Raw genomic sequence first — 26,521 nt, forward strand, 5'->3', positions numbered from 1 at the left:
AGTTTTACTCTTATCACGTGGGCTCACCATGAGTCAGAATTGACTTGATGGCATACAACAACCAAAACCAAACCAAACCCACTGCCATCAAGTTGATTCCAACTCAGAGCGACCCTATAGGACAGAGTAGAACTGCCCCATAAGGTTTCCAAGGAGTGCCTGGTGGATTCAGACCACTGACCTCTTGGTTAGCAGCCATAGCACTTAACCACTACACCACCAGGGGTTCTGTTATATGGGCTTATTGGGTAAGGAAAATGGACATAAGTGATTTTGAACTTCCTTTTTTTAAATATGTCCTTCTAGAATAAAGGAATTTTATATACTTTTGAAAGATATGAGATATAGACATAATAATATTAAAGCCTTATTCTTCTTCGTCTCTCAGAAGTCCCTGTAACAATTGAAGTATGTGTTAAGCACCTCGTGTAGACTGGGTACTTATTGGCAGTGTTGATTGAATAAAAACCACAACTGACATTCCAAATGAAATTTTTAAATTTTGATAAAACCCTTGGATATAAAATATTTTCAGGCGAAGTCAGTCATTATAAAGTGAAATTGCTTTCATCCTTAATAAAATCTAAGAAGGTAACAGAAAGCCCCTTTGGCCTTCTTAGACACTACTAGAATATTTTACGTATTTCCTAAATGTGTTCTGACCATTTTCCTTCCAAATTTTTTTCTGTTCTGCAATACATTCTGTGCTTGAGAGTTGAATACCATATAAAAATGACTGGAGCAACATAAAATCACAAATGCACTATTACAATTTTTAACATGCCCAGCAGAGGGTCATTTTTAATCATTCTGTTTTGATGGTTTCATTAGTACACTTGTTTCCCTTGATTTTAATAATTTTCTCTATGCTCGTAATTATGTCAGTTGTTCTTAAGATGTTTCTGTTTATTTAGTGTACTTTTTTAGTCTAGTAATTTAATATAACAATAAAATACGTATAAAATTTATTAGAGTACAAAAGCTTATGTATTGTATGTGCAGATACAATAAAACTTCATTCATTCAGATTTTAACAAAAAGAGTTATAATTTAAATGTGGATTATACAGAAATTAACTTTCACACTGTCCACTTTTACCGTAAAATTAATAATTAAGCTGTTTCGGAATCTGGCATTAAAGAGTCACATATTTATTTGGGAACAGTGATGCTAGTCGCAGTGTGTTCATTTTTATAGGAGCCCAGCAGGTTCTTTATTGGATATGGTATATTACAAGTCAGTTGAAGACTGTATTAGAAAATTTTAAAACCTACATTTTTAGAAAGAATATAATGCCAGTTTTGATTAATGCCACCATACTTCAATTTGTCTAAAATAATGAGGTTTTGAAATATTTTTGAATATTGCTACATCATTTTTGCTAATGGAATATGGCATCTTATTGAAAATTCTATGAGCGTTTTCTCAGAAAACGTTTACTCTAGAAGCCTCCAACTCGTGTTTCTCCCAAAGGGTGGTTGCCTGTAATTTATTCCAAAAAAATTTTTCAAGATTGAATCAGTGGTTTCAGGTCCTGAGTGAGAGAGTTTTATGACAAAAAATAGGGTATGAAGTTGCAATGTTCTTCAAATCCCAGTTGATCTGGGAAGTTATTGCCTGATATTTATCTGAATTTTTAAAAGTAGGTTGAAGGAATTCTGAGATTTGGTCAAAATGAAATCCAAAGCAGCTGAAAAAGATTTGTATTGGGTCAGGAACGCTTCCTCCAGGTTCCAGCTTTGAATGTGTACTAATGGTTAAGAACCAAAAGTAAGCTGCCTTGTCATTGCTAGACCCCTAGAGGGGCCACAGTTCACTAACCGGATGTGTGAGCTTACCTGTCACCTCTCCAGTGGCCTGCCTTGTCACTGAGGCAGATAAATGGAGGACATCGATTCCTGTTCTTTCTTAAATACTAAAATTCATTTTGTAATACGTGCATGAAATAGGCTGAGAATATCGTGGCCGATACCTTTAAAAACTGCATTTATTTGGTTGAAATGGACCTAGAACAGTACATTAGCCAAGATATGGTGGAAGAATTCGCATAATAAACAACCAGCTAATTGTCAGTGTTTAAAAGCACGGCATTTTAGTATGTGTAGATTTCTTAGGGTGTCCCTGGCTGGTGCAGACAGTGAACTTGGCTGCTAACTGAAGGTTCAGGTTGGAGGCTCAGGTCCTCTCAGAGGCACCTCAGAAGAAAAGCCTGGCCGTCTACTTTTGAAAAATCAGCCATTGAACACCCTGAGGAGCAGAGTTCTACTGTGACACACATGGGGTCACCATGAGCTGGAGTCTACACGACAGCAACTAGTGGTTGTGAGGTTCCTAGTGAGAATTTATTGTTGTTGGAGGGCAAGTTAGCAGTGTCTCTTCTCTTCTTCTCAATTTCCCCCTTAACCTCCGTGCTGCCCAGGGATGTGTCTTCCGAGTCCGACAACAACATCCGGCAGATAAACCAGGAGGCTGCCCACCGGCGGTTCCGCTCCCGCAGGCACATCAGTGAGGACTTGGAGCCCGAGCCCACAGAAGGTGGAGACGTCCCTGAGGTACAAAGTCACTGAGCTGCTTCCAAGTTTTTGAGGTCATCCGGGCTGATTTTGTATTGTAATTTCTTTTTTCAGGAGGCCTGGCTTTGAAAAAACAAGTTCTAATTGACTTCCATCTGGGTTTAAAAAAAAAAAAAAACTTAGAAAGTCCTTGCAAAAGCCATGTTTGACAAATACATGTGTCTCTGTATCATTATAAAAGGGAATGACATTATTTTTAGTAAAGAAACTATAGAAATCTTAAGATATTTTCACTCAATATTTTTCCCCAGGGTCTAACCATATCTCATTATTTGGCAACATGTTTATCATGCTTGAACAATTGAGTGAGCCTCGTTTGAGTCTCAAATACAAGTTTATACCATGGCGTTGTGACTTCTTAAAAGAGATTTATTCTTGAGAAAATACAACTTTGAGTGAATAGTTTATAATTTTCCCCTTCATTGTTTATGGTACATTGTTGGGGGAGAAAATTATGAATTAAACAATAAATTAGCAATGAGCAGAATTTCCATGCTTCTTTACCAACTTGTTCACTAACAGGAATCCCTTTTTTTAGGCATTGTGTCAGAAAGATATCATTCATAAAATGTTCCAGTGATCAAAATTGGAAAAGCAAAATTAGTGATTCCATAATAAGTTCACCAAAAGTTACTTTATAATCAGTGTTTAATTATGGCTTATAGCATCTATGCTGTTTTTATTGTGCATTTTCAACAGCATAAAAGAAGAATCCGTGAAAATAATTTAAACAGTTCTGAAGGTAATTTTTACTGTATTCATATCCTTGCTGTATGCACACACATAATGATTAAGGATCTCCTAGCTCCCAGACAGATGCATCTCCTAGTTCCTTAGGATATGCAAATAGTAATAAGTTCCAGGAATAAGTCACTGCTCAGAGAGGTGGCATCAAAAAGGGGTTACTAGCACAGTCTTTGGGACCGCGCTTCCTTAGTTCAAGTCCTGGCACTGCCACTTACTAGCTCTGCTACCTTGGGCAAGTAATTCCCTGTGCTTCAGTTTCCCCATCTGTAGTCATATCTTCCTCGTGGTTACTGTGAAGGTTGTGTGCCTCATCATAAGTGCTCAATAAATTTTATTTATGATTACAATAATGGTTATTGTTACAAATTTTTTTGTTGGAGGAATACGGGAAGATCCCAGTTGTAGTATTTACCACAGTGTCTCATTCCTTGAAAGCCATGGGAGACCATTTCAGAAGAAGTGAATCTCACTGGAGACTCACTCAGCCTGGCCCTGCCACCCCCGCCGTCCTCCCCTGTGTCTCGGACAAGTCCTCAGGAGCTGTCAGAGGAACTAAGCAGAAGACTTCAGATCACTCCAGATGCCAATGGGGAACAATTCAGCTCTTTGATTGTAAGTAATGATCTTGTTTGATCAAGAAGTCAAGGAACATGATTTATTATTTTTTGTTCCTTTAAGAGAACTGTGCATGCAAATACTGACCAGGGTTCTTCTAGCTCCCAGATAACCGTTTCCTTCCTTTCCTGAGAGAAGCAGGACTATACCAAAATTAGCCCAAGCAGGTCAGGATCTTTCTTGATTTGTAAAGAACTCAAAGCAGTAAGATTCTATGAGTTTTGCAGTTGTCAGCTACGTAGAACCCTTTTTTTCCCAGTCAGAAGCTCGTAACTAGTACCTCGGTCACAGAGGTAGTATTTTACACCAGGACTTGGGGGACAGCAGTCCTCCTAATCAGTCCTCTTAAGTCTTACCCTGCATGCTTTATCATTCCTGGTTCACAGATGAAGGCGTAGTGTTGAAGTGACCTGCCTATGGTTAGAATGGGAGGTAGAAGACATCTAAGTCCCAGAGTACAAATCCTTGAGAAAGGTTGTAACTTGTGACACTAACATCAAGGGAGAATTTGAACTTGGATACTCAGCCATCTGATAAACTCCTTCCAAGGAGCTTCAGATGGGGCCAGGCCCTGACGAGAAGCAGGGGAATGAGCCATGAAGACCTAAATGTAGCGGCCCCTTAGTGTTTACAGTACAAAACTGCAGAAAAGTCCATGGAAATTCTTGCTCTTGCACAGAATTGAGAACAAATATAGTCTCAGTGTTTCTCGAGTAATTGAACTTAAAGATGGACTATAGTAAATGATGGTGGTCATGCCACTGAAAATGGCATCCTAGAAAAAACAGTCATTATTAGCATGGTATCAGTGCAAAGGATAGGAGGACTGCATCAAATGTAGAAGCAGTAGGCATTCAAACAAAACGGTTACTCTCTCAGTGACGGTGTATTTATTTAAAAAGACAACATTGGCCCATTTTGCATGAGTTGCAGTAATTATTCAGTTAACGTGGTTTTATATTAAAGTTCTATGAATGTTTTTTAAAGAGAAATACCGCTGAGATGAAAATTTAGTTCTAAAGGGACAAGAACAAAAGAGCATGCATGTGTGGGATATTTGAACTGGTGAGACTGTTGCTATGGAAACAACATAAGCAATGAAGCTTTATATTTGAAACCTATGAAAGAAAGGAAGTACCACAAAAACCATAGCAGTTGTACACGTTTAGTCTACCAAGTGAAAAAAAATCCATTTTTTTCCACACAAATATTAAGCTAGCATTTCTAGTAATTCATATAGGGAGCTCCTGCATTTGATTATTCTAGGTGCATAAAATATCCTTAAGACCCAAGTGCAATGTTATATTATTTTAAGAATCTTTTCTTCAAGTCTGGTCAAACTGTTGAAGAGTAAGTAGGAAAGAGAAGAATACAGGACTCTTCTCAAATTTTGTTTATCAGGGCCACTCTGTATTCAAGGAGAGTAGCATGAACTTGTACTAAGGAATAAGTCCTTTGCACTAACCATTGTGGAAGACACGGAAAGCCCCCTGCCCTCTGCCCTGTGGCTTGATGGCAACTGGTAGGGTTACAGTGGCCTGATGAATCTCCTTTTGTGTTTTTGCCTTCTTTTATTTTTGCCATTAGTTCTATTAAGGACTCACCGAAACCTCAGTCAGCTTAAAACACTGAGAATTAAAATGAAAGGTAACTTCTTAAAGGATTGCTTCCTTTGCTCTTAAAAAGATGGCGATTTCATTTAATTATCCCTTAATATCTAAGGCAGTGAGTAGAATTGAGGGAGGTGTTTTTTAAGCCAATGAAGCTTGTTTCTCAGAATACATTTTCCTGATGCTTTCTGTCCTTTCCCGTCTCCAGCAAAGAGAGCCCTCCTCGAGACTGAGGTCATGCAGTGTCACGGACGCGGTGGCCGAGCAGGCTCATCTACCACCGGTAACCTATGCTCATTTTCAGTCATCACTTGATTTTTTCAACCTTTACTTAAAATCACCTGGGCTGCTGAGAAAGAGTTTTTCCTGTGCAAATCCGCTTCGCATATAAATGAGGCATTTTAACCCTTTCAAGACGCTGTTACTTTCTCCTTTTCAATTTCTTTTGATACTATGTGTTTTCAGTAATGGAAGACATACTGAATCAAGGAGTCTTTCCGGATGTGATAAAATATGGTGCATGATTTATGGGACTAAAATGTCCCGACAGTAATTGTGCCTTCCATTTGGCTCCACTGGGCACCTTTGGTTTTCCTAGCAAATCGCCCAAGAGAGTAGATTTCCAATACAGAGGGTTGTTACTGCCACCAAAGTCTATAAAATGCTAAAACCTTCATTGCTTTAGTTTTTCACCCAAATTAATACCAATTCTGGTGTGCTCATTTGACTGAAGGGGCACATTAATAGTCTCCCTCCGTCCTTTTTTTTTTTTGTAATACATCCTTCAGTCTCTTAAATCTGTGCTCCAGCGAGCTATATGTGGAGAACATGTGGAATCTCTTTCAGCAGAAAGAACTCTTCAGACTTGGCAGCCAAATGTCCCTTTCCATTTACCAGTGGCCTAAACCCTCAACCCCCAAAGCCTCTGTACCCTCTTGAAAGGCAGCTCTACTGACTAAAGAATTGGCTATAATTTGTTCCCACCCTCCTATAATTTTAATAACTATCAGCAAATAATGGAAGCATAAGAGGTTTAGTAACAGGACGCAGACCGGAGCTGCCTTGGAGAGATGTTTGGTGCACACATTAAAGGTTTCTTCATTTGGAGGTGAAAATATTACATGGTTTTAACATGACCGATTTGATGTTTGACTTTGGCCAGTTTTTTTAAATTACTACAGATCCTTGATCATTTTTAGTAGTGATACATTTATTATATATGAATTTGGGAAAAAAATTAAAGAGTCCACTTACGGTTTTTGAAATCACAGTGTCTTCCTGATTATGTATGTTATTGCTCCTCTTCAAAGGGTGTTTTTGCCTCAGTTTTACTTTTTTATGTTTAAAAAACAAAATGAGTATACTAATGAATGAAGCAATCAAAACGGTTAAATTGTGGCTTAAACCAAATGGGCTTGGCACGAGCATCCTTTCTGGCATGGTTTCAGTGCAGACCACCTGAAAACACAACAATCCACGGTGCTGGACTGGGGAGCTGTTTACAACCAAATGATTCTGTGATATTCTCTGATGAATTAATGGTACTTTCTCTCTCTTTCAAAATCAATGTCAATTTCGTATGTGAAAGAGCTCACTTTATCCTGGAAACTGATGATTTGTTTTTCCTTGAACTCCATCAGGCTGTGCACTCACTGACCACTGGTGCCTCTTACTTGAGTTCCCAGTTTGGCAGGTTTAAGAATCTGCCAATTATGTAATAAGATCCCTGGGTAGTGCAAACAGTTTGCACTCACTGCTAACCTAATGGTTGGTGGTTTGAACCCACCCAGTGGCACCATGGAAGAAAGGCCTGGCGATCTGCTTCTGTAAAGATTACAGCCCAGGAAACCCTATGAAGCAGTTCTACTCTGTAACACATGGGGTCGCCATGAGTCAGAATTGACTCAGCAGCGGGTTTGGTTTTGATTTTTTAATTATTTAATAGTAGGGTAAAACCATGGAAGTTTTCTTTTTTTTTTTTTAAGGCATCTCACTTTGTTAAGGTTGTCAGTTCATTGGTTACCTAAATCAGGTTGCAACCTGAGCCTCCTCTGGGTGGACAGGGGGAATCACAGTCCTCTCTTTGCTCTGGTCATCAGTGACTGCTCAGCTTTATTGAACAGGGTGGATTTCACAGATTCTGATCTTATGTCACCTGCCATACTGTGCCCCAATCACACTGATTTCTGATTCAGTAAGCAATGGGTCACCTCCCTAAATACATCTCACTGATGTAAATTATCATTTAACAGCCAAGCACCCCCACTAGGAGAGCGCGTTCATCAACTGTCACAGGTGGTGAGGAACCAACGGTAATGACACACTTTATTTTAGACATTAATGGCAAAACTCTGCAGGTTGATTTTAATATTTTGTATAATGGTAGATTTACCCTTTTTTTTTTTTTTTTGGTTATAAGATCAGCTTCTTTGTGCTACAAAGCTGCACATTTTTTTTTTGTTTGTTTTTTAAACCTCTCATCCTCACATTGTTCAAAGGTACTGGATAAAATGGAACCATTTTTAGCCCCAAATAATTTTGTTAGAAACACTGCCAAGCTTTGATTACATGTTCCGAATTTGACTGTCTAGAATATATTTTTGCCATTTAGTGTTTTTACTCCTGGTAAGCTTTGCCTTTTGTTTGAGTGCTTGATTAGAGTAATCTGGTTGAAAGATAATCAGAAAAGCGACAGGAGTGGCGTGAGATTGTACACGTGAATTCTCAGTTGTGCTCAGGGCCATTCTTGTGTATTACCCATGCCACCTTAACTCTGGGCTCAACTTTCTGTATCACCAGCATGAACCAGGGGCCTTTCTCTGCCATTAGAGGCTCTACTCAGGAATGAACAAGTGTTCTGAAAAGTCCAGAGCAAGGGGAAAAGTATAATAATGTTAATTGGTCTAGGGAAAAAAAAGAAAATACGGTATTCCTGTAAACCATGTTTCTATTATTTTCATTATTATTCATTATTTTAGATCACTTATACTATTCATGTTTGTGAGTAACGTAGACTGTTTTAATTGCCTCTTTTTCTACTTGCCCTAAATACAGGCTTACTTGTAGCTTATGCTTTGAGCTGCTCGAACTATTTGAGGAATTTTCCTCATTGTCTCACCTTAGTTGTTTGTGGTATAACTACTTACACTTGTGGTGAATAACTTTAACTACTTATACAACTGCTGATTTTCTGCACGATGTTGGTGACTTAAAGGAGCAGTTGAGCCATATTGTTAAGACTTAAGCTCAGCTTTGTACAGAGGAACGTCAAATTGGCGGTCAGCAAAAATCAGCCCAATTTAAGGCATTGAGCTACAGGGGTGTGTGTGAAAGTCATGTATTGGATAAGCCAAGCTTAGCCTCCAGAATAATCCAAGGAATTCTAAATGAACCAGCGTATTTCCCACTGTGCGCCAATAATTCACATGGGAGTAGTGGAGCTATGAAGCACCATTTCTTTTTTTTTTTTAAGTCATTTTAGTAGATTTCTGTGTTGACGAACATCCTCTGTTTATCAACCGTTTTTGCATTTTATTGGCCTTGGAGCCTGCCTTGAGCATTGAGCTATTGTCATAGTTGATGGTATTAAATGACAGGATAAGCTGAGTGCTGGTGAGTGTTGCCCAGCAGGACAACATGGTTCATCTGAATGAGACCCTTTCTTGCCTTCTTGCCTACATTTCTGCCCTCAATCAGTAAATTAAAAATATGGCTATAGTCTGGGTTTTGATTTTCAAAGACTTGACAGTAGGAATTCCTAAAGGTTTTACCTACACTCGTGCTCCTGTTACCTCGTGTTCTTTTGGTTGTCATAAGCAAACTTACTTTATGGCTACCTTAGACATTTAGGTATGTTTCAAAGTATCTCATATGCTTCTCTTCTACCCCACTGTCCCTTGTCACGAATGCTCTTCACATTCTCTTTCCCAGTTCCATCTAGCTGCATTCCCCCCTCTTTTACCTCCTCTCCCCACCCTTCTCCATGTCAGTCCCACACTCAAGTGAACCCTTCTATCCTGCACCGTCTCACACCTTCATCACGTATTGCTGTGCTCTCACTACATATATGTATATACACATGCATGCACATATCATGCTGATTTGTTTTAGTTTTAGAAAACGGGATCTTGTGCACATCTTACTCAGCAGCTTAATTTTTTCACTTATGGCCGGGATGTGTTAATAATTACCTGATATTCAGTGGGGGACACACACAACAATTAATCTTCCCACATTGAAGGCCATTCCTTCTCTCGCAGACACAGACACACACACACAGCCCTGCACTTTTGGTAATACACGCACCATGTTGCAATAACCATCCTTTTATGTTTACTTGTCCATGATACTACTTTTACATCTATTGTATAGTGAACAGACTGTGGCATGCAGTGTAGTATAGTGTAGTTTCTTCCCTGTGGAACCACAACCTTTTGAGTTTGCAGCAGATAGACACTAGTGTCACTTCCCCGCAAGCTAAGCCAGACCCCTCTTGTGATATAAATGGAGGAGAGTCCTTTTGTTCTTTGCTGCATGTATTCTAAAAACACACTGAGGTGACAGTATGGCAGGGTTTGAGCGAGTGTTGAAGAATCTGATAGTCAGTGCCGACGTAGCTATCCTCTTTGAAGCATATTGAAACTTTAACAGTTTATGCATAATTGAGCAACAGAAACTGAGCTGCCACGTAGCCGTAGTCAAATGGCTATTTGGGAAACCCAACACTGTTTTCGGTCCACAGGCGAAAAACCCTGAAATGTTAAATGATGCTAACTAGCAGTTTATAAATTCTCTCTTGAGTATTTGTTGCTTGAGGTAGTTGTGTAACTTGCACACACACAGGATGCAGTCGAGGCTGGAAGCATCCATGGATCTGTCCTTAGAAGCCAAGTCCTGCCTCCTCACTAGCTGTGTGTGCTAGGAGACCAGGATTTGAGCCACAAATGGAATCGTCAGCACAGGTTGTTCTCTGTGGTCATTTGAAGAGAAGGCTGCAAAGAAACATTTTAATAACACCGTCTCACATAAATGTAACTAAATTATAGGTTGCCAGTTCAATTCTCAGTAGAAGGCAGAATGAACATTTTAATCAAATTCAGTGTTCTCTACTACCCTCCTAATTTTCCTTAAAGTGATTACTCCTATTAACTGTGGCTCTGTGCAAGTAACCTGGTTGCGGGAGTACTGGGCTGGAAGGCATACAGCTTTAGAATCCCATGCTGAGATTATCCATGACACATCCAAGTTATTTTGGTTTGTCTGTTGCCTCATAAATATCTTTCCCAGGGATGCTTTAACTGTAAAAATATCCTTAAGGTTTCCAGAACAGTTTCCTGAGGGCATATCTAATTGCCTCTCCCAAAAAATACTCAACAGGGAGGAGGGAAAACAACAAATTCCATTTGGTATTCCATTTAGCTCAAGCATTTTTATTAATCATGTAAACAACAGTGGGTCATGGTTTGATAGCATATATTTTGCCAACAATACGAATCAACTATTAACTTAGATTACAACTTGGGTTACTAGCTTAGGTTAGTTCAGAGGGATGGACTTTTTTAGGTTCCCAGATAAAAAGTAGCCTGGAGAGAGCTTTTTGGTATTAGTAGTGTCAGAGCTGGAAACGGAGGGAGGAGCTTCAGGTTCTGTATTAACTCATCTGTCTTTAAGATTCATGAAAGCATTAAATCTGCCATTCGACGTTTATTTTACTCTGATGAATCTCCACACCTGGATCCAGGATGCTCGATGGTCAGAATCTTGGAGTGACCTTGCTGGGGCCTTTAGGACTTTACCTGGAAAAACATCAAGGAAAGAGTTGCTACAGTTTTAGCAGAAAGCTTTCTTAAAAAACAACCTTTCCTTGCCAGTAAACATCCTTTAGAAATAACCACTTAGTCAGCTGCCTCCCGGCCCCAGTTAGTTTCTCTCTGGAATGTACTGTTGAGCTCATGAAGCGTAGGACATGGAGCCTGTTTCAGTGCAGTCCCCAAATCACGTGGCAGTGTTTTGGTTGTGCTTTCAAGGACCCATGAGTCGACCAACCCTGTGATTGGGACCTTCTCTGCCAAGGCACGTGGTTAGTCGTGAACAGAAAGAGATGGGATGTGAAGCAGGAGAAGTCGTTTTAGGAGAAGGTTTACATCCTCAGCCCAATATCAAGAAAACCATACCTGTTAACTAACCATCTGTAGGGTCAGGAGCTCCTAGTTAGGGTAGACAGTACCCAAAAGAGAAGCAGCCCCCTTTGGTAACCTCACGTAAGAAGTTATTGCTGATGTTTGACCTCTTCTTTCTTTCAAATGCTCCCAGGAGCCTTGGCAGCCGTGGTTGGCTTCTTGCTTCTGAGCCGCCCCCCTTAGAGCTGCACCCCTTTCCCCAGTAGGGGTCTTATCTACAGTGTCCTTAGAGCCAGGATTTCCTGGGACAGTGCTGATCTCAGACATTCAGACTCATTGCCTCTATAAATCATTGAGACATCTTGTTAGTTCAGTATTTCTCCATCCAAGCTACATTTCCCAGACTGCCTCTTACAAGCAGAAGCATCTTGGCAATCCTTTTGCGATCTAGTCTGGAGTTTAAAAAATAAAATCACATTACACTGGGCTTGTCTCTCAGATCGAGTAACTGCCTGTGCTTCACTCTTTAGAGAAACAAACTCTACATTGGTTGCTGGGGTAAATACAGCCTCGGGTGTATTTGGAATTCTTACCTCTAATTCCCAGGCGATTTCCTGGGCTGGGACAGCCGAGGTGTCCTGGTTGTTCCTCCTGATTGTATGCTGCCAGGGTGCGTGCAAACCTCCTGGAGAAGAGGCCCTACATGCTCCCTGCCTGCCACCCCAGCCTCCCCAAAGCTACAGTGCAAGGACCCTGCACTGAAAGAAGCTAGGAAGAAGAGCTAGCAGAGGATCACATGGCAGCTAAATTGAGGGACAAAAAATGCCCAGAGTAGCTCTCTAAGAGATGGCTAACATCAGCAATTTGAAATACCTTTTGAGTTCTGCGTGGCTTGGAGGTAAAGATTGGTAACTGAAACAGATTCCAGTATTTTCCGTCTTTCTTTTTAATCACATTAGCATGGACCCTTTATATTTAACAGACTTCAAAGTCTTAGAACTGAATTCTGTAAAAAAGTGAAGACTGCAGCTGCGTGGGGTTCATTTCACAGTAGATTTGAAGCCATTGGAAATTTAGTGCTGTTTTCCAAACCCCCCCTTTTTTTTTTTTTAATGATTTCTGTACAAATATAATATATGTTATCTAGAAAAAATAGTATCATGGGTATAAATGACTTAATTAAACTGATCAGAAGATAGATGCGTGCTGTTAAATAATAATGATTTCTTACACAAACAGCCATCAGTGGCCTATGTACACACCACGCCGGGCCTCCCTTCAGGCTGGGAAGAAAGGAAAGATGCTAAGGGACGCACATACTATGTCAATCATAACAATCGAACCACAACGTGGACGCGCCCTATCATGCAGGTATGAAGATCGCTATCCAACCTAAAGCCACAGGCAGTAGCAGCTGAAATGTCCACGGTCTACCTCCGTGTTCCTGATGTTTCTGTATTGTTCTGAACAACCAATGTTTAAAAAACAAAAAAAACATTTCACAAGGAAAATGCATTACTTTAAGCATAGCATTTGCCTAAGGAAGAATGCAGTCCCCAAATCAGCCTATCCCTGGGTAACTAAAACCAAAATCAAACCCACTGCTGCTGAGTCGATTCCAACTCATAGTGACCCTGTAAGACAGAGTGGAACTGCCCCATAGGGTTTCCAAGGCTGTAAATCTTTACGGAAGCTGACTGCCACATCTTTCTCCTGCGGAGCAGCTGGTGGGTTCAAACTAGCAGCTGCCGTACACTTTAACCTCTGCGGCGCCACTAGGGCTCCCTGGGTACATTTTAAAAATGTGACATGAAAGATATTTTCAAGGTGATAGCCTATTACAATGCAGAGCTTCTCCTTAGCCCCCTTTTTTCTGAGGCTAGTTTTAATGCTGGGCTGGTGATTCATTTTTATTTCCCTTGAATGTTTCCCTGTTGTTTCCCCCATTATTATGTTTAATTATTTCCTCCCTGCTTTAAATAGGCCAGGCCTCCTATTATTGCTGCTTGTGTTGTTGTTTGGGTTCACGCTCCTGATCACACACACAGGGAGATCCTCATATGAAGCTAACTTGTTTTTGCCTCCAAAATAGCTTGCAGAAGATGGCGCGTCTGGATCGGCTACAAACAGTAACAACCATCTAATCGAGCCTCAGATCCGGCGGCCTCGTAGCCTCAGTTCGCCAACAGTAACTTTATCTGCCCCACTGGAGGTGAGAAGGCTCTCTCATCTAACCGGGGTCCCTTCTATCCTGTGCCTTCTCCTCATCCTCTCTTCTCTCCAATGTGGACTTCATTTTACAGCCACCCTGGTCTCTCTGATCAGTTGTTGTGTCCGTGGTGAGAGGTGGTCTGTGCGACTTCATGACATGCTTTTCTGTCCGCCGTTAACATGCCCCGGCTCTCCTCACCTGATTCTCATGCTCATCTGGCTGAGGCCATGGGGATTTGTGCTGGACGTGGGCCCTCTTTTTTCTGGACTTTGACCATTCTATTGTTTCACTCCTTACTGCCTGTGACCTCATTAGAATTGCATAATAACTCTTTCCAATACCAATGCTACATTGAGTTTTAAAACATAGCTGTTGCTTTGATCATTTTTTGTTCGTTTCTTTCGACTGGAGGGTGTTCCATTGTATGGGCGTACATGTCTTTGATGCAGATTTGCATCTCCAAATCACGGCTGGGCATCTGCTTCTGTGTGTGTCGTTTTAGTGCTAGTCCTTGGTGTCGTGGGTGTCAGAGAGCTAGAGAAGCCAAAGCATAAACTTTTGAAGTTCTAAAGTTGGCTGCGGATAAGAGACAGCTGTGGGTTTCTCCATGCTCTGGGTTTAAGATGCTGAGAAGTGGAAATTGATAATACCTCTTCCAAACTGTGCCATAAATGTCGTGTATAACAACTGTGCGATTCCAGGTGGCTGTCTCCATTGATCTAGGTTTTGCTTTTTGTGCTCTAAAAATTGCCAGTTTCTTCCTCATTAGACTGTGAGCTCATTAAGAGCAGGAGTGAGTTTTCTCCCCCTTGGGATCTCTATGTTTGTAATGCTTAATAGGGAAGAGTATAGTTTGTGTATACTGAGTACGTGCCAAAAGATGGTGATTAAAAGTATTTAACATGATGTGTTGAACCAATCAAAAAAAAAAAAGTTAGGTTGATTTAAAAGTCAACGAATGACAGGTTTTTTAGGAGCTCCCCCTTTGTCCTTCTCCAAAGAGGAGTGCTCCATGATACCCAGGAACATTGTGGCGCATCTGGAATCGCACATGTCAAGAGTTCTAATGCTCATTATTATTCCTTAGGGTGCCAAGGATTCACCCATACGTCGAGCTGTGAAAGATACCCTTTCCAATCCACAGTCCCCCCAGCCATCACCTTACAACTCCCCCAAACCACAACACAAAGTCACACAGAGCTTCTTGCCACCCGGCTGGGAAATGAGGATAGCTCCAAATGGCCGGCCCTTCTTCATTGACCACAACACAAAGACGACAACCTGGGTAAGGCTGCTGCTTTCACTTGGCGCCGTTTCCATCAGGAGCTCTGGCGTCCCTGCCTTTGTTCTGTGTTCAGTGTTCACCATTCTAGTAGAGAGATTTCACTGGCCCTGAAGTGTGTCTCCACAGGGTCTTCTCAGCCTAACTCTGGATTCTGCACACGTGGGCTGTGGGAGTGGGTAATGTATGGGCACAGGCTGGTAGCAGTCTCTGGTATTGGTGCCCCTTGGACTACCTTTTCTTCATAGTCGCCATATTTGGGAATAAGTGGTACTCCATATTGCCAGGATTTTTTTTTTTTAATCTCCTTGAACTTTATTTTAATAATCATTTTCCACGATTTTACTTGTTAATTACAAAAATGTCAATGAGGGGTATGACAGACGCTGCAGTTCCCCCTGCAAGTATCTGTCACTTCCTTCTTACACTTCCTGTGAGTGGGCCTTGTGCGTTTGTTGTTGTTAAATATAGTTTGTTTTGTTTATAGTTCTGAAACTATATTTGCCAACCCAACCACATTTGCCAATACAACATTTTTCACATACACAATTCAGTGAGATCAGCGACATCAATCATGTTGTGCAACGCTCTCCAGTGTCCTTTGCCAAATTGTAATGTTACTACATCGCCTGATGTTTGTAATTTTGTTAGGAAGTACGGTCTTTTTTTTTAACAATTTTTTTCTTTGTCAGTTTCTTTTTGCATTTTCATTATTTCCTGCCTTGATTTGGTTCGTCCCTTGAGCTTATACTGCTCTTCTCAGGTTAGTTGTTGACACGTCTGCCCCATCTTCATTCCTCTTTCGTTGTCACTTGGGAGATGTACTGAACGACTTGTGCTTGCACTTTGGTTGTAAATTCCATCACTCTCTTTTTGTGAACGTTTTGTCAAAATTGATTTTTCATACCCCACTGTTCTTTCTCACGAAGGCTGAGAGGTGGAAGTTGGTAACACCTCTTCCAAACTGTGCAGTGAATGTCGTGTGTAACAACGGTGCGGTTGCAGGTGGCTGTCTCCATTGATCTAAGGTTTGCTTTCATGAGAAAGAACCGCATGTGCATTAACTGGGGCAAGCAAGACTGGTCAGAGGTGAATACGCGTATCCGTATGTCCCTCCGTCAGCTCTTCCTTTCTTTAACTGAATCACTTTGGGTTCTTTTTATGTAACCGATGATTCTTTTAAAAGTCACTGATATTTTTCAACCTCGTAATCTCTAGTCTTTTCATTAAACGAAAATTGTTTCTCTTGAGTTCTTAAGCTGCAGAAGGTTGATTTTTCTTCCTGTCCATTGTATCTCCATCTAATATTTGGCTACAGAGTTTAACTCAGTCCTCCTCTCATCTTTTTTACTTGCTTAGAACTGATGTTAATGGGAAAGCTAGTTGGATTTGGTGATGGTCATTGGCCCTAGCTCTTTCGTCTTTAGATCAACGGGAACACATGCCTAAATTCCCATGTTGATTATAATTAAAGCCGCTGATTAGAACAGCAGTGTTGTGTTAACGAAAGCTCTTAGGCCAAGGGTGCGGTGACCTGGACTGTCTCTGACACTTCGTCCATGGTCTGATGTTAACTCGGTCCCTTGAAAATTAGAATGAATGGCCTAGATGGCTTTCTGTCTAAAATCCTGTGGATCATGGTACCGTATGTCTCCATGAGAACATTCTTGGCATCAGGGGCAGGACCGTGCCTTCTGTAATGGGACATTTAACATCCTTGTCTTGCCATGAATGCCAGTAGCCATTGCCACCCAATCAGTTTTTGTGGTATCACATTTTTGATACCCAAAAACACCACTGCTCATTTCCAGATACCCTTAGTGAGACCCATTCTAAAATCTCTTCCTATTTTGGACTAAGAAAAATCGCTTACCAAGAGAATTTATATTTGGTGACATTCGTTTGGTAAATTGGTAACTACTTCTAAGGCATATTATGACTTGTAGGTTTGTTTGACTCACCTTTGAGTCTGAAGATACCATTACAGGTTTGTGGGCAAGATGAGGGGAAGAGATGACAGCAGCTCTTTGAAGAACATAGTAATAGAGATTGGCCTTTGAGTGTTTTTTTCTCAGTGACGTAGGACCGGGTTTGAGTGTTTTTTTCTCAGTGACATAGGACCAGAGCCTGCCTGCCAGTATACCCATTTCTGTTTACTGCTGTAATTGCAGATCCTCAGCCAGAAATCGGAGCTACAGAAATAGGGGGTAAACATTATACAACTAGATGGATGAGAGTATGGAGCCACCGTGGCTTGCCAACATAAGCTATGATTTTAGTAATGTGAACTAGCTTAGTAATCAAATCCCCTAACCTTTTCACAGCCTTTCATGCCACAACTGCAGTGTAATTGCAGCCAGGCCGGCTTTATCTTAAAGCGCACTGGCTTTGTTTATTGCTTGCAGTGTTGCTGAATGAAACCCAGTTTTAGTTTCCACCTCTCCCTTCTTACCCAGATACTTAGTATTGACTATTTACTAATTCAGATTTTTAACGTGTTAAAAAATGTTTTTGTTGTTGTTATTCCTGCTGCTGCTGTTACTGAAAATCCTTAAGGTAACAACTGGGAATTCCACAAGCGATCACCCTTCTTCAGTGAACTGAGATGTGCTGACACAGCTGCCTTCTCTCCCCTAAACAAAGGCCTGTAGAAAACGCTCACGGAAGCTGACTCTGGATTGCCAGTTTATTTTGACAAAGGATTTGGGGGGGGGGGGGGGAGCGTTTGAAGAAATTGTAAAGATAATTTTCAGCTTAGCATCTGCTTTTTGTTGGTCTAGGGGTTCACGTTGTTTGCTTTTTGAAAGAGCGAGAGAACAGCACAGCTATTCTTAGATTTGAGCATCATAATAGAGAAAGGGAAAAAACTGGTGTGGCAGGTTGGGGATAAGGAAAATCATACTCCTTCCTCATCAGCCTGGGTGCTGTTGGTTCTTGCACAAACCAAGAGCATAAAAAGATTCAGGCTAAAGCTTTCCCTGTACACACTGATAAAGGAAAATACACTTTGAAGTATATTGATAAAACACGGCCTTTCATACACAAAAATAATGAAAGCAGTATGCCTGCAGCATGTTGGAATACAGTCTGGCAGCGTCAGGTAAGCCTGACTTTGTACCCACCTGGCCAGGCCTGCCATGGGTGCATGCCAGAGGCCACCAGATGACAGACAGGAAGCGTCCGGAGACCTTTAGCTTGTCCATTCCCCCTGCTAAGGGCACAGCTGAAAGCCTATGTGTAATAATTTATTCACATCTTTCCCAGGACAAAGCATTGGCTTATTTTTATAGGAAGAAAGATTACATCTTAATGAATTGGTTCCACACTTGTGTTCTAGCCAAGTCCAAATTAATAAAACTCATTGTAGTCCAGACATGACTGTTGGTCTTTTCCAGGATGGAAAGAACAAAGAAAAAACAGTTGTTTTTTGAAGCAGTCAGTATTCAGTAGCTTATATGTTTTTAAATTATTTTGTTAGGGAATGCTTTTTTCTTCCCCCCCAAGATGTTGATCTTTGCATTCTGTTTAAAAACACTTTTTCAGCTGGATTGAGGAAAGCAATGAATAGTGAAAGAGTGCTTTTACTATGCTGAGGAAAGGGGGGAAAATCAAGTGTGTTCTGCATATTTTAATCATTGATATTCCTGTCATTTGAGACCTCATTAGTATTCTAGCTTATAATCACCCCTGCAGTTGTCCATAACTAATACGGGGCCGTGGCTGTCACTTCACCTGCTCCATCACCTGGGAGCGCCTGCCTCCTCAGGTTGCTGGGAGGGCTAAATGGGAGGATGGGGTCAGTAGTGACCTCAGGCCTGGCCCTCCAAGCTTAGCCAATGGCGGCTACAGCAATTATTCTAATTATTTTTGGAAGAATAAGATAATATGACCGCTAAGGGCCTCTGGCTCTCCCATTCTGTACACTCTGGGTTTCTGTGCAAGACCATCTTAGCAGATGTGTGAAATTGGGTTTATTTTATATTTCATGCCCATTCTTCCATCCCCTCTTCCCCCACAACACTTGTCTTTAATTTCAGCTTTTTTTTTTTTTTTTTCCTTTAAATCACTAGATTTTTACCAAAAGGGATGATTAACTGTCATTCACAGTAGCCTGTGTGCGATTCCAAGGCATGGTCAACCTTGCATACAGCATCCAGAAGCACGTGCCTTCTGTCATATGATAGAATCCTAGGCTTTCTCTAAACCTGGGTATGGTCAGTGGCCATGTGGAAGCCCGAGGCTCCACTGGTGGTTGTAGTATTGCCTGGCCAGAGCTCAGAGTTAACATTAACTGAGTAACTTTCATGAAGTTCAGTGCTTTAAGTTTTTCCTTTGTCCATGCTTAACCTATCTCAAATGTTCATCAGATTATCAGTTTCATGGCCCTTCTCAATCTGCTTAGCATAGCCATGTATACCGTATGTGTTCCAATTGCAGTCTATGTGTCTACCTTCCTAATAACGGACCTATTTTATGCCTTTGCTTTTCCTTTAAGAAATATGTTGGTAAGTTTCAAGGTCAATGCTTATCATAAATTGCTAGAGTGATTTACTTCTTCAATTAAATCTTTATTGTCACTAATAGAAAACAAAGGTGATTTTATTTTTTGTCACCATTTTGAATCTTGCCAGTTGGAAAAATCTATGACTTTGTTATGATCCAGTGATACTAATAGTTTATACTGTCAACTTGGGAAAATGTTGAAGCAGAAAGCCTTTTGGTAATTTGACACCAGCAAAGGTTTTACTAAAACTAATTGAAGCTAATCAAATGTATTATATTACAATGTTTTTTTTAATTATTTTAAGATTATTTGGTAGACAATGTATTATTCTGAGTTTTGTTGTTCACTTCCTAACCTTTTGAGTTTAAAAACACGGGTTTTCCAAGTTATATCGAATTTTAATTGGACTTGGGCAAGTGAGAAGTGGCTCCTGGATTCTGGTTCAGAGCCTTTGGACAAGTCCTTGTTTTTCTGTAACTGTTTCCTCATCCAGAGAAACAGAAACCCAGCGCCCAGCCTTCTAAGAGGGTTGCTGCAAGATCCTATGTCTGTGTAAATGATAAAGCATCCACAGTGTCAGAGTACATATTGCTCTTTTGTTGGTTCTCTGTGGTCTCTTATGAAATGCATTCCTTTAAGAAAAAATCTTCTCCTGAAGTTCACCCTTCAGCCAAAGGTTAGACAGGTCTGTAAAACCAACAGTAACACATGTGAGGAGAGTGCTTCTTAATTCAGTCATGCATACGAAACCAAAAGGGCAACACCTGCCCAAAAGCAAGGACAAGAAGGCAGGAAAGGACAAGAAAAACGGATGGATGGAAATGGGGAGCTGGGGTGTGGAAGGGGACAGTGTTGACACATTGTGGGGATTGCAACCAGTATCATAAAACAATTTGTCCATAAATTGTTGAATGAGAAACTAATTTGCTCTGTAAAGTTTCACCTAAAGCACAATTTAAAAAAAAAAATTTTTTTTTTTTATAAAAATCTTTCACAAACTCCTAAGTGTGACATAAATGAGAATCTAACCTGCAGAACTTGATCAAGAATGTTGATAAAGTTCTCTAACAGGGTATGTGACTTTATATGATAAAGCAGACTGGAAAAGCCGCATGTCTTAAAGTCAGCAGGTTCAGATTCTCTGCCTAGTGCAGGAGAACATGGAACAGAGCAGTGGAGACACACAGGGCCCATCGGTGACTGTTCCTGACATATTAGGTTAGCTGCCCTCACTACGAGCTCAGAACGTGTAGGGAGAGGTTCTACATCATTGTCCTGCCTCCCCGTGTGTGTGGAGTAGAGCCCCACCTTCCCTGGCCCCCTCTATCCAGGTTTCCATAGTAACATCACTGCCAGGACCCTCTTCCCCTTCACTGCCCATGATATTGGGAAATGATGAACGTTTTACTGATAGATTCTTACTCTCTGCATTTCCCCAAGGACAGAAGAAAGAGTAGAATCTTTGTTGAGGAGATGGTCAGCCAGGCTTCCTGTCCAGAGCAGAAAGATGGGTTCTCCCCTTCCCCATGTAGGTAGGCGTGCACCTCCGCGCACAGGGATCTTGTTGCCTTGGAACTCACAGCTCCAGAAGAGAAGGAGCCAGTCGCAGCCACAGATGGTCCCTCTTAACATCTGCCTTTTGCATTTTTGTTGCAGGAAGATCCACGCCTGAAGTTTCCAGTGCATATGCGGTCAAAGGCGTCTTTAAATCCCAACGACCTTGGCCCGCTTCCTGTGAGTACACTGGAGGCACACGGAACTTCCACCAAGTGTTGATGGAGTGGCTCTTTGGGCCTTCTCTTTCTCCAGGCTTCTTGGGTCCCATTGGTCTGTATTTCTTAAAAGAATTGGGCGTTTGGCTGAATTTTAATAATACACACAGTTCATGCAACACCCAGTACTTGGTGAAAGACGTTTCAGAATTGCTAGCTGCTTGCAAATGGTAGATCTTGTAACTAACTAGCATGTACAAGGGACTTTCTCTACAGTTGGCAATTCAAGTAGCAAGCATTTATTTTGAAGCACAACCACTGAGTTCTGTCCACATTGCTGATTTAGTCGTAGGAACAAAAAATATCTAAAACAGTGGAGAAAAAAGGTATAAGTCATCACAGAAGGTTTCTATAAGACATTTAGCCTGCAGATACTTTAAGAGTTTTTCCACCCTTGTTGATGACTGTTTATAAACCTAATTTTTTAATATGTATGTATTATCAGCTTGTTCTCTTTTGGGGCCTGAGTGGGAGTTAAGCTATTTACCCTAAATTGAATTTTGAATGAAATCTTCACCATGCATCCACCTCAGCCCATCCCCAGTTAAAAAAATAAAGCCTTTTCTGGGCTCTTAGGCTATTTTTAAATAGAAGGATGCTGGGAATTTTTTGGCTGTTCCTTTGTAAGAATAGGTGACCTTACAGAATCTTTCTGTTGCCTAGTGTATGGATGGATATAAGTGGCAAAATTGGAGACTAGAAAGGTTAGAATTTGAGATTTATTCATGAAGTTCTACAAATAGCCTTGTCTAAATCTGTGTGTTTCCTGGGCTCAGATAGAGTCCAGTGATTTTAGAAAGTAAAGCCATGTTATCTGAATCTATTGGATTCCTGGGTTTAGATAGCAAATGGTGGTAGTTCAGATTATATAGTAGCCTTACCTTGAAAAAATTGTCCAAATCTATTTTGTTCCTGAGTTTGAAAAGTAAGAGTTCAGAGCAGGAAATACCAGTATTAGACTGTCCAACAACTTGCATAAAGTAACTATGTACCAGCTCTGTGTTAACCCCCCTTTTCTCTCCCTTTAGTACTCAATAAAGATTTATTCACTTAAATGAGCTATTCAACCCCAAACTCAACTCTTCCATGGTGTGCTAAAGCTGCCCTTTGAAGCTTTTGAAATAGCAACCCGTTTCCCTGCTTGTCATGTAATGAATATCTCAAGTGCATCTGAAACTGTGGAACATCTGATAGAATGTTGTTAGACATTGTCAAGAGTTCATTTGAAATGTTCCTATGAAGTTTATTCTGAATGTAAAAAATGTACCTAGGAGAGAAGAGTAGGAAAGTATCCTAGAGTTTTTAGATTTTTGCCTTTGATTTCAGAACTGCCAGCTGACATTTTATTCATCCTCTCTCTCTCCACCCCTCTCTCTCCCTTACCTGCATAATACTAGCCCGGTTGGGAAGAAAGAATTCACTTGGATGGCCGAACATTTTATATTGATCACAGTAAGTAGGCACTGTTATAGACACACAGGTACTGCAGGTCAAGGGGGTGGAGGGTGCTTCAGACGTTGCAGTGAAAGCGTTGTCACTTTCCTCTTTGTCTAGGCAGCCAGGTGTTATGTGGCCAGAGCGATACCGGGGAATCAGTGCCCTCGTACGGTACTGTGCATTCACCCAGTTTGCTTCAATGAGCTCATCAAGCTTTCACCCAATCTTGTGACCTATTAACTTTATTTATTTATTTATTTTTAATTTAAAAGAAGTCTTGGTTGAAGATCCCTTGACTTTTGTGCTTTTAATGAATACACTGTGGTAATAGAAAATAAGATTAGAAGAGATGATTTAGACACAAATCGATGTGTGAACAGTGCTTGAAGCAACATATATATATTTTTCAATTTACTGCCTTAAAAGGTCTTGTGGCAAAATGCCCGTTTCTGACCTTATTTTCTATTCATAGCATGTTTCCTTGCACCCAACACACTAATATATACGTAGTTTTTTTCTTGACATCGTAGTAGTATTTTTGCTGTAGACATTTGCCCCAGCACCTATGGATAAGTGTGTGGTTTCTCATTTCAACTAAAAGTTAAACTAATAAAGATTTGCTTTTAGCTAGTGGTTTTTTTTTTACCCCCTTCTACTTTTTTGAGGTAACACGTCCTTCAGGGGGTCATATTTGTTTCTCTCTTAAAATTTCTGAAGAAGCTTATTAACAAAAAGAGGAGGGCTTCAAGTAGACTTGAAGTTCAAACGATGCATGCAGTTTGGTAGCAGTTTGGTTTGTGTTTCAGTATGGTTCGTAAGCAGGACATCTGTGTCAGGTTTCCATAGCCTCACATTTTCTTACTAAACAAAAGCACGTTGGCAAGCTGACTGTTGAGAAGTCTGGCTGCAAGGCGCCTGCACATGGGTGGGCTTGTCTCCATCTCATAGCCCGGCTGCCTCTTCCAGATGTTATGGGGGCTGAAGGCATCACAGTCAGACCTTCACATCTGGCATAGGAGTATGAGGGGTTGTTAAGAATTGAATTAAGTGAAAGGCCCAGAAGTTTAGAATTAAAACAAAAATGGAAATCCTAGGTATATTTAGCAGGAGGGCTACCCTTTGGTTTAAATCAACCATTTTAAGCAACACAGGCTTAGTTTTTGTCTTTGGTCAGTAAAAATATTGATTTACCTACTTTCCAGAATTTTACAATGAGCATGAAGTTGCTGTCATAGAACGTGCTTTAAAATGTATGTGCTTACCCCACTTTTTCCTTTAATGTACTAGTTATTTATAATTCTACTCTTAACAAAAGTTGTTAAAATGGGATACAGGCCATACTCCTTTGTACCGTTGGAAAAAAAAAAAAAAATGTTTCCCTTTCAGGTTTTTTTGGTCATTGTTTTGGCATTGGTTTTTTTTCATTTCCATTTCAATTTTTCAAGATAGGTATGAATATTGATTATTTTTTAAAAAGTAATATTATTTTTTTAAAAGCAGGTCTTAAACAGTAACACAAGGTATACAGCCTTGGCCCGCCACACACAGGGAACATTGTTCTGGTTGGTGATCTGAAGTTTAGTCACCTTATTCTTAATCCACTGCAATGAGCAAAAAACAAGAAAAACACTATTGCACAGGGCAAGGCCGGTTGTACATTGGATATAATAAGCATCATAGACTATTTCCCTAGTGGCAAGTATAAGTCTAGTATATATAAATAGGTACTTGATGAAAGAGCCCTGGTGGAGCACTGGTTAAGCACCTGGCTGCTAACCAAAAGGTAGACGGTTCAAAGCCACCAGCCGCTCTTTGGGAGAAAGATGATGTGGCAGTCTGCTTCCATAAAGATTTACAGTCTCGGAAGCCCTATGGGGCAATTCTACTCTGTCTTACAGGGTCGCTATGAATCAGAATCCACTCGACAGCAATGGGTTTTAGGTGCTTGATAAATGGCACCTGCAGTTAAGTTCACAGAGGGTCACTGTGAAGGGTCTCAGGAAGTTAATGATCAGAAAGCAGAGAGAACCTGCCTGAGAAGCAGCTGCAGTGCCTGAAGCCCTAGGCTTGCCCAGCTACCAACTCCTGAGAGGCAGAGGGTAGTTACTTGCTGGATACCTACTTATATGCTGCTCCTGATCAGCCCACCCACCACTTCAAATGCTCATCTCAGACATTCCCCATTGCTCTTGTCCAGAACAGTACTGGAAAAGCTGCTTTTAGCTCTGGGAATTAAATGATGTGGTATAGACCACAGACAGAGCCTGGTTGATCTGAGCTGTAAAAACCACTTGCCAGCAAGTCAGTTTTGACTGCTGTGTGTCAGAGTAGAACTGTGCTCCGTATGGCTGATTTTTCAGAAGTAGGTCACCAGGCCTTTCTTCCGAGGCACCTCAGGGTGGACTCGAGTTGCCAACTTTTCATTTAACAGCCAAGCATATTAATTGTCTGCATTACTCAGGGACTTATGATCTGAGCTATACCATTGTGATATGTGTGATCATTTACATGGAGATTAAATTTACCTTTGCATAACCATACAGAAAGGTTCACTTAACCAGGTATAGTATAAATGAGATGATCCAAAACTGCTTAAGAAAAATATGTTTGTGACAGTCTTGTATTAATGCATCATTTCCATTGGTTCTCCATAATTTGTCAAGGCTTTCTCAATGGAAAACAGTAAAATGGGTACAGATCAGTGAGGTGTAGTTTAATTTGTTTGCTTTTCTGCCAAAATCCAGTCTGTGAAATATGCAGAATACCAACCTTTTTTTTAAGGCATTGTCAAGCTGGCAAACATTATGGGTTTAATAATGGCCAAAATGGGTTTAATAATTACCTGATAGATAATGTTTAAGAATTTCCTAACATTCCTAATGGAACCTCTCTTTCTAAATCCTTCACCCACATCCATTTTTCAGTAAGATTCATTATCTCATTTTGCTATCTGGTGTCATTTTATATGGAGAGCAGTCATCTTGGAGTTCACCCAGAGTCATCCTCTGTTACAGTGAAGCAGGGACATGTGTTTACGCAGAATAATGAAGACAACGGTGCAGTTGTCGGAGTTAATTAATCGTTGTTGTTAGCTGCTGTCAAGTCAGCTTCTGACTCGTGGTGCACCCACGTGTTACAGAATAAAACTGCCCCATAAGGTTGTCTTGGCTGTAATCTTTACAGAAGCAGTTCACCAGGCTTACTTCCTGGGAGCTGCTGGGTGGGTTCGAACCACCAGTCTTTAGGTTAGCAGCTGATCGCAGACAGCTTGCGCCACCCAGACTCTTAGGTTATTCTATTATTTTCTGCCTGCTCTGGAAGGGCTTGTGTTTTAGTAGGGAACACCAGTAGGCTTTGTTTAAGTGCTGTAACAGAGGAGGGAGGTGAACCAGTTGTTATGTAGAAGCAGAAAGGCAGAGACTGTGGCTCCTTGGGAAATGTTTGGGTGCCAGGGGTGGAAGGGAGGCTGCAGGAGCCTTACAGAGTAAGTTACTTTTCAGGTGGAGGTTAGCCAGTGAAGAGCGATTCTAGTTGGGGGAAGCTTGTGCAGGTGTATGAATGTGTGTAGATTATACCATGTTCAGAGAAGTGCAGTGTCGTCACACGACAAGGGTTAGTGTGCCTGGCCCAGTGGGGAAGGCAGCAGAGGA

The 26,521-nt window shown here is 40.8% G+C and overlaps 1 protein-coding gene across 12 annotated transcripts in view; it reads left to right on the forward strand.

Annotated features, from left to right (window-relative positions):
• NEDD4L (NEDD4 like E3 ubiquitin protein ligase) overlaps positions 1-26,521 on the forward strand; it is a 377,526-nt gene that overhangs the window by 310,009 nt on the left and 40,996 nt on the right. For 10 of the 12 annotated variants that reach the window (XM_049901832.1, XM_049901830.1, XM_049901838.1 and 7 more), the window contains 9 exons: positions 2,420-2,552; positions 3,756-3,932; positions 5,754-5,828; positions 7,798-7,857; positions 12,904-13,035; positions 13,757-13,876; positions 14,964-15,161; positions 21,319-21,396; positions 22,832-22,886. In XM_049901832.1, the coding sequence (XP_049757789.1) occupies positions 2,420-2,552; positions 3,756-3,932; positions 5,754-5,828; positions 7,798-7,857; positions 12,904-13,035; positions 13,757-13,876; positions 14,964-15,161; positions 21,319-21,396; positions 22,832-22,886 (1,028 nt within the window). The remainder of the gene's footprint in view (positions 1-2,419; positions 2,553-3,755; positions 3,933-5,753; positions 5,829-7,797; positions 7,858-12,903; positions 13,036-13,756; positions 13,877-14,963; positions 15,162-21,318; positions 21,397-22,831; positions 22,887-26,521) is intronic. The other 2 variants (XM_049901833.1, XM_049901828.1) reach the window with 1 other exon arrangement.

Source organism: Elephas maximus, chromosome 11 (assembly GCF_024166365.1).
Source record: "Elephas maximus indicus isolate mEleMax1 chromosome 11, mEleMax1 primary haplotype, whole genome shotgun sequence".
Taxonomy (NCBI): Eukaryota; Metazoa; Chordata; class Mammalia; order Proboscidea; family Elephantidae; genus Elephas; species Elephas maximus.